The 12,867-nt window shown below is 39.8% G+C and overlaps 2 protein-coding genes across 2 annotated transcripts in view; both read left to right on the plus strand.

Moving 5' to 3' along the window:
- The first annotated feature begins 6 nt into the window (after positions 1-6).
- Positions 7-8,547, plus strand: pfkmb (phosphofructokinase, muscle b). Its single transcript, XM_020592985.1, has 22 exons — positions 7-75; positions 2,101-2,174; positions 2,476-2,553; positions 2,865-3,054; positions 3,213-3,378; positions 3,467-3,511; positions 4,145-4,253; positions 4,344-4,439; positions 4,530-4,622; positions 4,763-4,888; positions 5,023-5,087; positions 5,173-5,236; positions 5,353-5,499; positions 5,614-5,684; positions 5,837-5,924; positions 6,055-6,207; positions 6,341-6,505; positions 6,591-6,652; positions 6,978-7,089; positions 7,192-7,291; positions 7,403-7,508; positions 8,310-8,547. The coding sequence occupies exons 1-22, from the start codon at positions 24-26 to the stop codon at positions 8,449-8,451; spliced, it is 2,304 nt and encodes a 767-aa protein (XP_020448641.1). The 5' UTR covers positions 7-23; the 3' UTR covers positions 8,452-8,547.
- A 1,104-nt stretch (positions 8,548-9,651) lies between these two features.
- espl1 (extra spindle pole bodies like 1, separase) overlaps positions 9,652-12,867 on the plus strand; it is a 23,226-nt gene continuing 20,010 nt past the window's right edge. Inside the window, exons 1-8 of the mRNA XM_020593180.1 lie at positions 9,652-9,759; positions 9,979-10,067; positions 10,334-10,636; positions 10,754-11,506; positions 11,694-11,795; positions 11,935-12,046; positions 12,194-12,321; positions 12,485-12,678. Coding sequence (XP_020448836.1) covers positions 9,750-9,759; positions 9,979-10,067; positions 10,334-10,636; positions 10,754-11,506; positions 11,694-11,795; positions 11,935-12,046; positions 12,194-12,321; positions 12,485-12,678 — 1,691 coding nt within the window. The 5' untranslated portion in view covers positions 9,652-9,749. The remainder of the gene's footprint in view (positions 9,760-9,978; positions 10,068-10,333; positions 10,637-10,753; positions 11,507-11,693; positions 11,796-11,934; positions 12,047-12,193; positions 12,322-12,484; positions 12,679-12,867) is intronic.

The following is a 12,867-nucleotide window of genomic DNA, read 5'->3' on the forward strand; positions in this document are numbered from 1 at the left end:
CGACTCCCATCGACCCCACCAAGATGGGAGAGGGTCGGGCGATCGCTGTGCTGACTTCGGGAGGCGATGCCCAGGGTAAGTGGAGGGTTTCCAGGGTGGGCTGCAAGTGTACAGCACTACAGCATGTGTTTGTTTGCCTCAGCAGGTGGTGGAGAGGATCTGGTGAGTGGGAAGTCAGGGCTTAGGTAGTATTTGAGTTGTAAAATGAGTCAGAGGCCTATAAATCAAGAATCCAACTTTTGATGCCTCTAAACAGTGGTGGAAAGTAACTAAGTTCAAGTAGTTAAGTCAAGTAACTCAAGTTAGTTACACACTTACTTGCCACTTTACTTGAGAATTTTCATTTTCTGCTACTTCATGTTTCAACTTCATTACATTTCAGAGGCAAATATTGTACTGTTTACTGCATTATTGCACAGTTACATGATTTGATATTTTTAGTTATAAGTTACTTTTCAAAACCAAATGAATAAAACAAAATACAATATAAACATATGATTTTATTAATCCCTTGTGGGAAATTTATGAGATACCAATCAGTATTTCAAATTATATTCATATTAAAATTAGCTTCACCTTTACCACCTGTAACATGAAAGTGATGAATGCTTCAGTAAGGATAGTCCAATAATATGATATGCATTAAAAGTAAATGTGTCATTCTATATAATAAATACTCTCACTTTTTTTAATGCAAGATATTTACTCTACACTGCGGTACTGTAACTTTTACTTAAGTAAATAGTCTGAGTACTTCCTTCACTACTGGTCTTGTATAGTCTTTGGCTGTCTTGAAAAGTATTGTAGCCTACATAGATCTCCATCATTTGCCTCTGACCTTATTATTATCATTATTTTTAATTTATTGTTTACTCAGTTCTACTGTACTGTACTGCCACATTCAGTCATGGTTGTAATCTGACTACTCATAATTACTTCATTAGTGAATGTAATACTGCAGTGATTTCTCAAATGCAACAGGGCTATCTTAGCTATTTATAAGGGCAACAGGAATTTCTTCATCTAAAGTTGTTAGGTCTACAGAGTGAGACACACTCTCCTCTGACCTTTAACTTGATGAGGAATATCTCCAGTGTGTGACCTTTGGGAACTGTGTCAGTGACCCCACACATCCCTGTACTGTGACACCGTGAGCTATCCATTTGCCTGTTTTTATGTCTGAACTTTACAAGACATTAGGAGGTGTGTAAATGCAAGACTGCAGAACTGTCTATTTCTGACCCTTCTGCTTTGTCACTCATAATCTTCATAAATAATCCTCATTACAGCCTTTTTATTTCTCATCATATCCTTTAGTTCAAGCTCCTCTCCATGCTTCTTTTTCTTTAACACAGTACGTATAATGAGGACTAATTTTAGCGGCATGACCTTTCTGTCATGTGTTTGTAAAGTGGTGAGGTTGCATGAGAGGGCCGTCCTACTCTCCCTTTCTTGCCTCTTCTCTTTTACGCTGTAAGTGGAGATACCTTTGGGACCCTCAAAGTTAATCTATCCACATCTTGTCCCTTAAGCAACCCCTCCAAATGTTGCAGGCAGACAGTTGTCTTTCCAGCTAAACAAGCTTGCTGCTATCACAAACAATTGTTTCCAACTACAAAATTACAGTCAGATAAAATAGCACTGTCATATTGCACTACAGTTTGGCATTTAGCTGCTGCAGCAACAAGTTAATTAAAGACTAAAAAAAGAAATGCCAGTATTATTTAACATATAAGTTGTACAAGATCCAAGCGCATGTCATTAAGCAAAAGACTGAAGGACTATCAAAATATCCCATTCAACTTAACATGTTTTACTAAAGATAAAATACCCCAAATCCACCCAAGTAAATGGGGCCCATTTAATATCATTTTATATATTATCTTAATATACATTTCTAAATACCGTATACATAAAATATAAATTTTAAAACAAACAAAAAACTAAACTTGCCACAGTTTTGTGAACATACTGAATAAGAACTATTAAATTGCAATAACCTACCATTTCCCCATTATTTGTTTCAGTCATTCTTACTGTATGAATGAGGGCTATTCTCATATAGTTATAATGGCTAATGGGAACACACTGTGCCTGCAGGTATGAATGCAGCTGTGAGGGCCATAGTTCGAGTAGGAATCTACACTGGAGCCAAGGTGTATTTTGTCCATGAGGTAAAAACTGCTTTTTTGAATATGATGTTATTAATCTTTTAATCAGTAAAATATCAAAACAAGTTGCTAATTAAAAATGTCTTTATCAAGTGTCTAAATTGCCATTTTCAAATGGGTCCTTTTCAAAATTCCAGTATTATAAAGCACAATGTATTTAATGTACAGTGGTACACCACAAGAAGCCTTGTTGGACTGAAATAGATGTGCATGCCACAGTAAAAATATACCAGTATCATTAAGCCTTAAGCCAGTTTCCCAGAAGTGAGCCCTTTTCTTGTGCTCTGTGTTTGTTTGTTAACAGGGTTACCAGGGTCTAGTGGACGGCGGAGAACACATCTGCCCTGCTACCTGGGACAGTGTGTCAATGATGCTGCAGCTGGTGAGAGCAAGCAAAATTATGCTAATGTGTATTTTTTGTATGTTGACGCTCCTTGCTGTTTTTAACTTGTGACCAACAGTCCAGCCTTTTTGTGAGTGTGATGGATGATCTGTGTAACTCTAGGAACTCTTTAGTCTCACAGTGCAGTTCTGTAGGTCAAATGGTGCTTTAAATGCCAAGGTTCATTAAATAGCAAGACTTAATGGATCTTAGACATGAGTGCTTAGGTTTCAAATTATCCTTCCCCTTCTGCTTTATCTGCATCCCTGTGATCTTGTTTGGGACTGAAACCCTTCCTTGTCTGACATCAGGGTGGGACTGTGATTGGCAGTGCCCGCTGTAAGGATTTCCGTACCAAGGAAGGACGCACCAAGGCTGCCTATAACTTAGTCAAGCTGGGCATCACCAACCTGTGTGTGATTGGAGGTGATGGTAGTCTGACAGGTGCCAACCAGTTCAGAACAGAGTGGAGCGAAATGCTTGCAGACCTGGTCAAAGCTGGTAAGAGGCCTGGCTTCAGAATACACTGTTCTAAGCAATGCAACATATGAAACAAGTCTTGATCAACACTAGGTACGATTAGCATGCTTATTTACACATGATGCTAAGACTGACGATAAAATTGTATCCGAGAGAACTGTAATTTTAATCTCTCTCAGGTAAGATCACAGCCAATGAGGCCAAGGGTTCCTCTCACCTCAATATTGTTGGCATGGTGGGTTCTATTGACAACGACTTCTGTGGCACTGACATGACCATCGGCACAGACTCTGCCCTGCATCGCATCATGGAGATAGTGGATGCCATCACCACCACAGCACAGAGGTAGGCATTTGCTGTTGGCATTTACAGTATATGATGGCTAGGCCTGTCTTGTGATTTTAAAATTGACTTAAAATGTGTTGTTCTGCAGTCACCAGAGGACTTTCATCCTGGAGGTGATGGGCAGGCATTGTGGGTGAGTAATGCCTGTGAGTGTGGTATGGGGGTACAGTAGTCTCACAACTATATTTGTCAATAAAATGTCCCCCTTAACATTAAACTCTCAAGAAAAAATATCTAAAAGTCTACAACCATACTAGAAGCTTTGTGAGGCTGTAGGGACCGTAGCACTTTGAGCTAAATGCTAACATCAACAGATTAACAGTGACAATGCAAGTATAGTGGTGTTTAGCAGGTAGTTTACAATATCTTAGCATGCTAACATTTGCTAACTAGCACTTACCATTAGCTAAGGCTGATTGAACTATCATCAATTTTGCAAGTTTTTGTTTTGATATCATAAATCTGTCTTTTACAGTTCACATAGGTGGAGGGTTGGGGGGATGAGCTAGGCATTTCCTAAAAAATAAAATACGATTGTGATGTTTGTGATATCCACCTCTAATTTGATGCATATACAGTAAGATGCAATTTGTTTAATAAAATGTTTGTCTTGTTGTCTAAATGCCACCCCAGATGCTTTTCTATCCTGCTGAGCAGTTTAGAAAATATGTCAAATTTAATATATGTTGCATCAGTTTCCAGTAATCACTCATTGTCTGCTTTGTGGTGGATACTTTAATCTTGTCTAATGACCCTTTTCCTCCAGATACCTGGCTTTGGTGACAGCTCTGGCCTGTGGCGCTGATTGGGTGTTCATCCCAGAGATGCCCCCAGATGACGAATGGGAGGAGCATCTTTGCAGAAGACTGAAAGAAGTAAATGTCTTGTCCTGCATGATCTTTATCAATCATGACTCATTTGGATCTTGCTTTAAAAAAATAATGTCTGCTCTCTATCTTTCTTAGCAAAGAGGCCGTGGCACCCGTTTGAATATTATCATTGTTGCAGAGGGAGCAATGGACCGCAGTGGTAAACCTATCACCTGTGACGATGTCAAACAGGTCAGTAATGACAGCATGCCAACATACCAGCTCAGAGAAAAGGCTCTAGTCACATTAAGCAGACTACTCATGAAGTATCTGTTACTTTAGCTTATATCAAAGAGGCTGGGGTTTGACACTCGTACCACCGTCTTGGGTCATGTGCAAAGAGGTGGAACACCCTCCGCCTTTGACAGGATCCTGGTAATATCTCATTTTCCTCATATATAAACATTTTAAATATTCATCATTTGATTTTATCTTTGTTAAACAATGTGAATAGACACAAGTTTGTCAGCTTCTGCACCTACCTGTCTGCTCTCTCATATCCTGTTTTGATTTAGGCGAGCAGAATGGGTGTGGAGGCTGTGATGGCTCTGCTGGAGGCCACACCAGACACTCCTGCATGTGTGGTCAGTTTGTCTGGAAATATGGCTGTTAGGCTGCCTCTCATGGAGTGTGTGCAAGTGGTGAGTGAAATATTTCTCATACAGTATTAGTTTATACACAGTAAATAACCAACTACAGTGTATGTTCAAAATTTTGCATACTGATCTGATTCAATTCTGTTTGCTTTGTGTGTCTTCATCTTCTTTCATATCAGACCAAAGATGTCACCACGGCCATGGCTGAAGGGAGGTTTGACGAAGCAATAAAGCTCAGGGGAAAGTGAGGCATGCACTTTTGTCTTATCCATTTGAAACTCTCAGGTGTTGCGTTGTGTTTTAAATATTGTGCTAATATTTGCCAACAGGAGCTTTGAGAACAACTGGAGCACTTACAGAATGTTGGCTCATCTGCGCCCCCCAGATACAAAGGTGAGTCACTACAGTACTGTATATTGTACTGTTCATAAACTGTCTCACAGCTGCTAAGTTGAAGTGGAAAATACATTTGTTCTGACAAAATGCCTCTGTGAATTGGTTCCTGCCAGAGTAACATCAACATTGCTGTACTGAACGTGGGAGCTCCCTGTGCTGGGATGAACGCTGCAGTCCGTGCCACCGTCAGGATGGGGCTCCTCCAGGGCCACCAGATGCTGGCAGTGCACGACGGCTTTGATGGCTTGGCTCATGGAATGGTAAAGTGTAGTTACACACATAAACAAGGCTCTAGACATCTTTACCATGAAAAAGCATTACCTATAGGAACATATGAAAGAGCATGTAAATGTATATGCTCTGTCCCTGAACAGATTGAACCTATTGGTTGGTCTGGAGTGGCAGGATGGACTGGAAAGGGGGGCTCCAATCTGGGAACTAAGAGGTGAGACATAAAAATACCACTCTGTTGATCAGTATGTGTTGCAATATTTTTAAATGCACATTGACTTGTGTTGGATAAATACTAGCAGTGTTGCTTTTAACTCAACACTGAGAAGGTGAATACATACCATCTATGTCTTCCATTTTATGAAGATCCCTGCCCAGTGAGTTCATGGAGGAGATCAGCCAAAACATCTCTAAGTTCAACATTCATGGTCTAGTCATTATTGGAGGCTTTGAGGTGAGTAGGTGAAATCTAGAGGTTTGGTGGGTGTGTTGCTCTATGGCCTCACATACACACACACACACACACACACACACACACACTGAAAATCATTCATTGCCCTTTTCACCCTTCCTATCTTTGCCAGGCATTTGTTGGAGGTCTGGAGATTGTGCAGGCTAGAGAGAAGTATGAGGAAATGTGTATCCCCCTTGTTGTTATTCCTGCTACTGTGTCCAACAATGTTCCTGGTTCTGACTTCAGTATTGGCGCTGACACTGCCCTCAACACCATAACAATGGTATAACTCTTTAATCCTTATAGTACACAAAAGCAAACAGTTAAACCCTGGATAACCCAAAAACATTCTACTTACTATATTCTTCTTCTTTCTCATTTGTTTTTTTCTTTTTTTTTCTTTGTCTCCTTGTCAGACATGTGACAGGATCAAACAATCTGCCGCTGGCACCAAGAGGAGAGTATTTATTGTTGAGACTATGGGAGGATTCTGTGGCTACCTGGCAACCATGGCTGGTTTGGCAGCTGGAGCTGATGTTGCTTACATCTTTGAGGAGCCTTTCAACATTCATGACCTAGAGGTGGGTCCTTCTGCATGTGCAGAGAGGGATTCTCATCTCAGTGGGCTGAACCGTTTGTCTTTGTTTTTGTTTGTTTTGCTTGTAGTTGAATGTGGAACATCTGGTGGAGAAGATGAAGACCACGGTGAAGAGAGGACTCATTCTGAGGTGGGTGGGAATTCTCAATATTGATGTTTCTTTCTGTTATTTTATATTCCCAGTTGGATAGGAAACAAGGGTGTTAATTGATAAACCAACTGATTTCTTGTGCCACAGACAGAACATTTTTTAATCCAGGTGGTTTTAAGAGTCTTTAAGGATTCTGGTAATATCTTTAGAACAGCTGTAGTTTGGTTAATGACCTTCTGCGCTTTTCAAACAGTACTGGGTCTTTTAGAGAACTGATGTATTTCACTGTGACTCCAATGTAATATTAATACATGAGCCACAAGCTGGGTTTAAACTCATTCAACATTCTGCTAACTTTTTTCAGAAATGAGAAATGCAATGCAAACTACACCACAGACTTTGTTTTCAACCTATACTCGGAGGAGGGCAAGGGTGTGTTTGACTGCAGGAAGAATGTACTTGGACATATGCAGCAGGTGTGACACTATGCAGGTGTTAAATTTGCTGTGCACAGACACATTATTTTTGCCACCCAATTAAATTTTCTAAACATAAGAAAACTTGTTTTTCGTTATTAGGGTGGAACCCCCAGTCCTTTTGATAGGAATTTTGCCACAAAAATGGGGATCAAATCTATCCTTTGGCTGACTGACAAGCTGAAGGAATGCTACAGACATGGTAAAGGCATGATCTCATTAAACTCTCAAAATGTTGTATAGACTTCTGGTGTGCTGTCATCCTGTGCTCCCTGGACTGATGTATATTCTGTTTTTAACCACAAACCTTCAGGTCGCATCTTTGCCAACTCTCAGGATTCAGCCTGTGTGCTAGGCATGAAGAGGAGATCTTTGGTCCTCCAGCCTCTGGCAGAGCTTAAAGAATTCACTGACTTTGAGTAAGACTTCATTTCTGTCTTTTCACTTTATTTTGTCCATCTGCACTGTTTGTATTGTTCAAATTCTGTGGTCACATTAAAGCTTTGAGAATTTTTTAACCTCAACTTTTAAACTTAATGACCCTCAGCCTTAAAGGATACCAGCACCCCACTATGCAGTTGTTACTTTCAGTTCATTATTTGGGTTTCCCAAACTGATACAAACTCAAACCACATTTTATTATGATTGCATGCGAAATTATGAAGAAGTCAGTAAAATCAGTAGATCTAAAATTTTGGAAGGCCCCAGGTATTGTTTGCATGAGTTAGTAAGCCGAATCAGAGTTAGAATTAGAATTACTACTTTGCTGTTGTATGCCTCCACCAAAATCTAATAAAGTCATCTTTGAGTCCAAATGGTCACTTGTGCCAAATTTGAAGAAATTCCCTCAAGGCGCTCCTGACATATTGTGTTCACAAGAATGGGACAAACACCAAGTCACAGTGACCTTGACCTTTTACCACCAAAATGTAATCAGCTCATTATTGAGTGGACACTTGAGCCAAATTTGAAGAAGATATCATGTTCATAAGAATGGGCCAGACAACCCAAAAAATTATGTTGTAGTGGCTCTCGCCAGTGCAGAGGTATAACAACAGTAAATATTATACTTAAATTTGACAGGTAAAAGATTCCATTGATATGTGTTACCTAAAATAATTTACAGAAATTACTACATAGTCCGTGAGAATTTTGTTTTTCCTTATACCGATGTGTTTTTTCTTATTGTACTGTATTTTATTTTATTTATTTTTTTGCAGACATCGTATTCCAAAGGTTCAGTGGTGGTTAAGGCTGAGGCCCATCCTGAAAATCATGGCCAAGTACAAGATCCACCTGGACACCTCTGAAAAGGCTGCAATGGAACATGTCATCAAGAAGAGAGGCTTAGTTCATCAGTAGTCTTTCTATGTAATTATTCATACCATCAGGATATATAAATAATATAAATAAAGACAATAATTATATCACCAAAACTGTCTCACAATAAACACTTAAAGCCACAAAGGTATTTGCTTTTGCTATTTTACAACTATCCCAGAAGCTCTTCTCCCTTTGCAGTTGTATGCACACCACTTAAAAACCTTGGTTTTAGTTATCATGTGCAACCCAACTCCTGTGTATTCTTAATCTTAACTTTTTACCATTACAAGACAAAATGAGCTACAATAAAGCTTCACCATATTAAAGTTATTTGAACTGTTACAATATTTTCCTTAATTAGTGTCTCAACAATAAGTTGCCAGTTAAAAAAAAAAAAGAGTTCACATCACGCAGTGTTTCCCACAGTGTTAGATGTTGCGTGTTCAGCTTTGTACAGCTTTGTCCACTAACACCCTTTGCCCCGGAAGGAACGACCTCACAAAACTCCTCTTGAATTTTCTGAGTAAGAATAAATCTTTACAAATCAACTATTATAAAATACAAAATAATAATTGCATCCATCTCTGGAAGCAACTACAGCCTTGAATCTATGTGGTTACATTGGTATTAGACTAGTTGTGCACACTTTTGGTCAAAAATTTTCCAGTTCTTTTTTTGTTCAAGCTCAGTCACATTCCATGGCAATTGCAAGTGAACAACAATTTTCAAATCTTGACACAAAGTTTTGATTGTACTGATGGCTGCACTTTGACTTGGTCACATCAGAACATTAACATTGTGGTTTTAGAGCCATTTAATTTAATAGTTTATTTAACAGGAGCAATGTACATTAATAAACATGACTGTAAAATTCACCAAAATTAGTCAAAAGGCAATTTTTTTTCAGTATGCCTGGACAGATGTCCAGTTGCGCCTAAAAATAAAACATGAAAATATAAATACAGGTTTACAGAATATTTAAAGATATAAATTAACATGGGGAAGATAAAGAAAAAGAATCAACATTAGTAGAGTTTCTGTGTAGCTTTAATTTCAACCTAGCACTCGGGCTATTTTAGAGTAAATTGTTTACAGGAATGGCTGCCTCATTATATAATCAGAAAGTCAACCTGATTTCAGAGACGTGACGTTTATACAAAAAAGAAAGACATTAGCCTTGGGTCCTTGCATTTCCGGATAAAACCGGATGTGCTCAGGTATTGGTTAGTTACATGTTTCAAAAACAGTGCGCGGCGGTTACGTTTCCGTGATAGCTGAGTATTTGAATCTATAAACGTAAGCTACGCGACGTTAGCCGCAAATGTACCGCAGTTCAAATGTATATCGGTAGGGACATCGATTTTAATATTTCCCTGCTGTAACTAAAAGTTGTGCGACAAGAGTCTGTCGCTTCGTCACCGTGTAAGCTCTCTGTTAATGTAACCAATGTTAACGTTAGTTGAACAGCGTCATATTATTGTCTAACAACTAACAGCTAAGATAACGCTATTTCTTTAAGTAAAATTGAAGCAGCTAGCTAACCCTTAACTAACGTGTCCTCTGCAGTTGTCGACATGAAGTGCTTGAAAGTGGACGAGTACATCAAGCGGACGGCTTCTGTGAAAGAGACTGAGCTTTTACTTCAAGAACTAGAGGTTAGAATAATGTTAATCACACAACTTTAATAAGATGACCGCTCGCATTCCTAGTTACGTACCGATTAGGCTAATTGCCATTTTGCTAGTCTAAAAGAACCTAATTAACGAGCTGATTTTTAACCCAGTATTATGTTTTGTGGATAACATTTAAAAAGGCGTTACAGTTAACTATAGATTAAAATGCTAACTACAGTAAATGAATGTATGATTCTCGTGTTGAAAAGAGGATCTAACGTTAAACCTGTCTGGTTTACATTTGCCAGAGTTATGTGAAGAGTCGACCAGGCCTTGAGGGTCGCACGCTGTGTGACAGGGTCATTAGAGCCTGTAACCATCAACTTGGAGCTGGATCGCCTGAATCTGACCATGTCAGTCAGCTGGTAAAGCTGATGGAGGTTTCGCTTCATGGCTATGATATTTGTACTGCACTTGTCCCCCAGAGTAGCCCTCTGTACATGGAAAAAATCATAGTCCACATCGTCAAAAAACTGAGCTCCCTAGAAGCTCACAGTTTATGCAGCCATGTAGCTGGTTTACTCTACAGCAGGCTTACCCCAGCACAACAGGTATGTATCACTTCAAACAGAGACAGCCATGTATATGTTTTGTGTGCAGTATGTCTCGCATAGACACAGTGACTGTTAATGCTGACAGTAATGAATCAATGTTTGTATGGACTGTAGGCTGAGGACTACTGTGTTCTTTTACGGAGCTGCTTCTCAATACTATGGAGTGGACTAGCTGCCACCAAAGACAGAAAAATACTGGCTCCTCAGGACAAGCTCCGCTACCAGATGCAAGCTTTGAATTTCCTCCTGTTGTTGAACACAGAAGTTGCAGGTTCCGCCTCCTCTAAAGCTCCCATATACACAGAGGATGCCATCACTGAATATGAGAGTGGTTGTGGAGCAGTGACCAAGGAGGATGCCTCCTTTCTCCTCCAGGAAGTGCGCACACTTTTCAGCAGATGCTGGACTAGCAGTCAAGGCTGTGAGGGGGACAGGTTCAAGCAGTATACGGAGACATCAGGTTTTTATGTGCTTTCTGAAATGGTGCTAGTTATAGTTAAGGTGCTTTGTAAGGCTGGACACTACGATCTGGCCTCCGCCTTCTTGAATGAAATTGAGAGCAAAGTGAGAAACTCTCCTGACTGTCCGTGCACACCTCTGTTGTTTGGCAAGTGGGTGGTAAAAATTCATTCAACAATGAAGGCTGGCAAAGAGAATGGTCAGGCTTTGACAGTGTGTGCCAGAGCCTTGAAGTCTCTCTCAGAGGACCTTGGGGACAGAGAAGCTCATGCAATTCTGGAGGGGTGCGGGCTCATGTTGTGGGCTGTCGAAAGCGGACACACGAAGGGATTAAGTGGACCTGTTCTCCTGGCCTTATATTCTTTTCTTGAGGAGCATCAAAAGCGGATTTTAGATGTGCTAAAGAAGGTGAGTAGAAGTTACTGACCAGGCGAAAAAGTTTCTCTTTGTGTGTTATGAAAAAATTGTATGGAATTCTGTAAAATTAGAGCTCTACATAGTGGAGTGCAGTTGTGTTTTCAGATGTCCTCATACATTTATTCAGTTTTTTGATAACTTTTAGGGATTTCTAATGTATGGTTTGTTTTATTTACAGAATTCCACATGCCAGGCTGAAGGTAGCAGACTGCAATTGGCCCTTTGTTTGAGCTTTTACCAAGGCTTTATGTTTGCTCATGAGAGTATGCTTTCATCACAGGTGAAGATCTGCAACATCCAATTTTATGAAAATGAAAAAAAAAAAATTCCTGGATCATCAGACACTTGCAACATTTTGTAACAGTTATAAATGTAGTCTAGATTACACTCAGGTTCTGATTGTGATTTGTTGTTCTTAGCTGGAAAACAGTGATACACTGGACAGAGTGCTGCTGTACTGCCAAGCCACAGTTGGACAGATGATGACTGAACTGCGCAAGCTATCCAGTGAAAACCTTCTTGTCAAAGCAGGTGACTTACATTCTACTTTATTAGTGTGTTCAGGTCACTGAGCATTTCTGAAATGCTTCCTTTAATTGCCAGGAACACTTAATGTATAGACAATGTGTTATATTATTGTGACATTTTTTCATTCTGTGCTCACCACGTATCTTGTAGTGATGGCTGTGAGCAACATAGCTTGTAGATTATACAACCAGCGTCTCTATGAGCAGGCCTTCACGCTAGTTGAGATTCTCTGCAGAAATCTAAGCAAGAATTGCCCCGTCTCCCTCTCTGTTGATAGGGTAAGGCCCTCTTAAATATTTTCTGTTATTGTCCGTTCCATTTCAGTCTTTATCATATCCACACCCAGAATAACACACACTCTCATGTTTACAATCATTTGTACTATTTTCTTGGCCTACATCATTTGTATTTTGTAATGAGTTATACTTTATCATCACCTAGTTGAGTCGACCCTTCATGCTGGCCGTGCAGACTTCACGGCGGGCCGGACAAATGGAGCGAGCTCTGGACTGGGTGATCCTGTGGCTGAAAGCTCTTGGGGACCAAATCCTTACTCATATGGCAGAACCAGTCAGCCTGTGGGTGAAAACAAAGACTGATGCCGCGCGTAACTCTGATGAGGACATCCGACTAAGGTACAGACAAATGCTAATGAGGTGACTTATGATTAAGATGGATTCTTTATCTGTTATTGTTAGAAAACAATGAAAAAGTCTCTCAATAATTCTTGTCCAGATGTGTAAAGGCTAGGTCTGTTGCATGTATCCATGAGTTGTATGAGCCGGTTAGTTTTCTTTTCTTCTTTTTTTTTTTTTTTAATTTAT

This window comes from Monopterus albus, unplaced genomic scaffold, assembly GCF_001952655.1.
Source record: "Monopterus albus unplaced genomic scaffold, M_albus_1.0 scaffold18.1, whole genome shotgun sequence".
NCBI classification, from domain to species: Eukaryota; Metazoa; Chordata; class Actinopteri; order Synbranchiformes; family Synbranchidae; genus Monopterus; species Monopterus albus.